The sequence below is a fragment of the Egretta garzetta genome, unplaced genomic scaffold (genome assembly GCF_000687185.1).
Source record: "Egretta garzetta isolate BGI_Z169 unplaced genomic scaffold, ASM68718v1 scaffold920, whole genome shotgun sequence".
In the NCBI taxonomy this organism is placed as follows: Eukaryota; Metazoa; Chordata; class Aves; order Pelecaniformes; family Ardeidae; genus Egretta; species Egretta garzetta.
In genome coordinates, this window is record NW_009258323.1 from 7,729 (window position 1) to 9,843 (window position 2,115).

Consider the following 2,115-nt stretch of genomic DNA (forward strand, 5'->3'; position numbering starts at 1 on the left):
GGGGTTGGGGACAGGGACAGGTAAAAGGACTGGGATGAAGATGAAGGTGAGGAAGGGGATGGGGACAAGGATGACAGGATGACGATGGGGACAGGCGTGGGGACAAGGATAGGGCTGATGTTGGGGTCTGGAATGAGGACAGGAGTGGGGGAGAGGAAGAGGGATGGGGACGGGGACAGGGACGGGGACAGGGACAGGGATGGGGGCAGGAAGATGGGATGATGATGAGGATGGGCCCAGGAAAGGAGATGGATGGCGTGAGGACAAAGATGGGGATGGGCTTGGGGACAAGGATGGGAGCAGGACTGGGGGATGGGAATGAAGGTGGGGACAGAAGAGGGGATGGGGGCAGGAATGGGGAGAGGGATGGGGACAGTAATGGGCATGGGGACAGGGATGGGGATGGGAATGGGGGTGGGAGTGAAGCTGAGGATAAGGCTGGGTTGGGGACAGGGATGGGGACAGGAATGGGGACAGGGATGGGGACAAGCGAGAAGACGGACACAGGGATGGGGCCAGGGCCTGGAGAAGGGACCGGGGATGGGGACAGCCGTGGGGACACTGCAGCCCTGTCCCCAACACCCTCTCATCCCCCAGGGAGAACCCGGCATCGCAGGCTTCAAAGGCGAACAAGGACCGAAGGGCGAGACGGTGAGTCGGTAAGGTGCTTTTGGGATCAGTTAAGGTGCTTTTGGGATAAGTTAAGGTGGTTTTGGGGTCAATAAGGTGCTTTGGGGGTAGGTTAAGGTGCTTTGGGGGTCAATAAGGTGCTTTTGGGATCAGTTAAGGTGCTTTTGGGATAAGTTAAGGTGGTTTTGGGGTCAATAAGGTGCTTTGGGGGTAGGTTAAGGTGCTTTGGGGGTCAATAAGGTGCTTTTGGGATCAGTTAAGGTGCTTTTGGGATAAGTTAAGGTGGTTTTGGGGTCAATAAGGTGCTTTGGGGGTAGGTTAAGGTGCTTTGGGGGTCAATAAGGTGCTTTTGGGATCAGTTAAGGTGCTTTTGGGATAAGTTAAGGTGGTTTTGGGGTCAATAAGGTGCTTTGGGGGTAGGTTAAGGTGCTTTGGGGGTCAATAAGGTGCTTTTGGGATCAGTTAAGGTGCTTTTGGGATAAGTTAAGGTGGTTTTGGGGTCAATAAGGTGCTTTGGGGGTAGGTTAAGGTGCTTTGGGGGTCAATAAGGTGCTTTTGGGATCAGTTAAGGTGCTTTTGGGATAAGTTAAGGTGGTTTTGGGGTCAATAAGGTGCTTTGGGGGTAGGTTAAGGTGCTTTGGGGGTCAATAAGGTGCTTTTGGGATCAGTTAAGGTGCTTTTGGGATAAGTTAAGGTGGTTTTGGGGTCAATAAGGTGCTTTGGGGGTAGGTTAAGGTGCTTTGGGGGTCAATAAGGTGCTTTTGGGATCAGTTAAGGTGCTTTTGGGATAAGTTAAGGTGGTTTTGGGGTCAATAAGGTGCTTTGGGGGTAGGTTAAGGTGCTTTGGGGGTCAATAAGGTGCTTTTGGGATCAGTTAAGGTGCTTTTGGGATAAGTTAAGGTGGTTTTGGGGTCAATAAGGTGCTTTGGGGGTAGGTTAAGGTGCTTTGGGGGTCAATAAGGTGCTTTTGGGATCAGTTAAGGTGCTTTTGGGATAAGTTAAGGTGGTTTTGGGGTCAATAAGGTGCTTTGGGGGTAGGTTAAGGTGCTTTGGGGGTCAATAAGGTGCTTTTGGGATCAGTTAAGGTGCTTTTGGGGTTGGTTAAGGTGTTTTTGGGGTCAATAAGATGCATTTGGGGTGAGCCAAGATGCTCTTTGGCATTAAGATGCTCTTTGGGGTTGGTTCAGTTGCTCTTTGGTGCTAATTAAGATCTTTGGGGTTAGCAAAGATGCAATTAGGGGCTAGCGAAGATGCAATTTGGGGTTAGCAAAGATGCTCCTTGGTGATAACGCAGATGCTCTTTGGGCTTAGATAAAATGTATTTGGGGTTAGCAAAGATGCATTTGGGGTTGGCAAAGGCGCTCTTCGGGGTCAGCCACCATACTCCTGGGGTTCGGCAGACCCCGTGCCCCCTGCGTGAGCTCCAGGCCCAGAGCAGTGGCCAGGAGCTGGGCAGGATGGGGCCCCCAGCGTCCCCCTGCCTTG

The 2,115-nt window shown here is 52.0% G+C and overlaps 1 protein-coding gene across 1 annotated transcript in view; it reads left to right on the forward strand.

The window, feature by feature from the left end:
- The window catches only part of LOC104126835 (collagen alpha-1(II) chain), a gene marked incomplete at its 5' end in the record, with an annotated part of 11,758 nt that overhangs the window by 2,175 nt on the left and 7,468 nt on the right, over window positions 1–2,115 (forward strand). Inside the window, 1 exon segment of the mRNA XM_035894939.1 lies at window positions 598–651. Coding sequence (XP_035750832.1) covers window positions 598–651 — 54 coding nt within the window.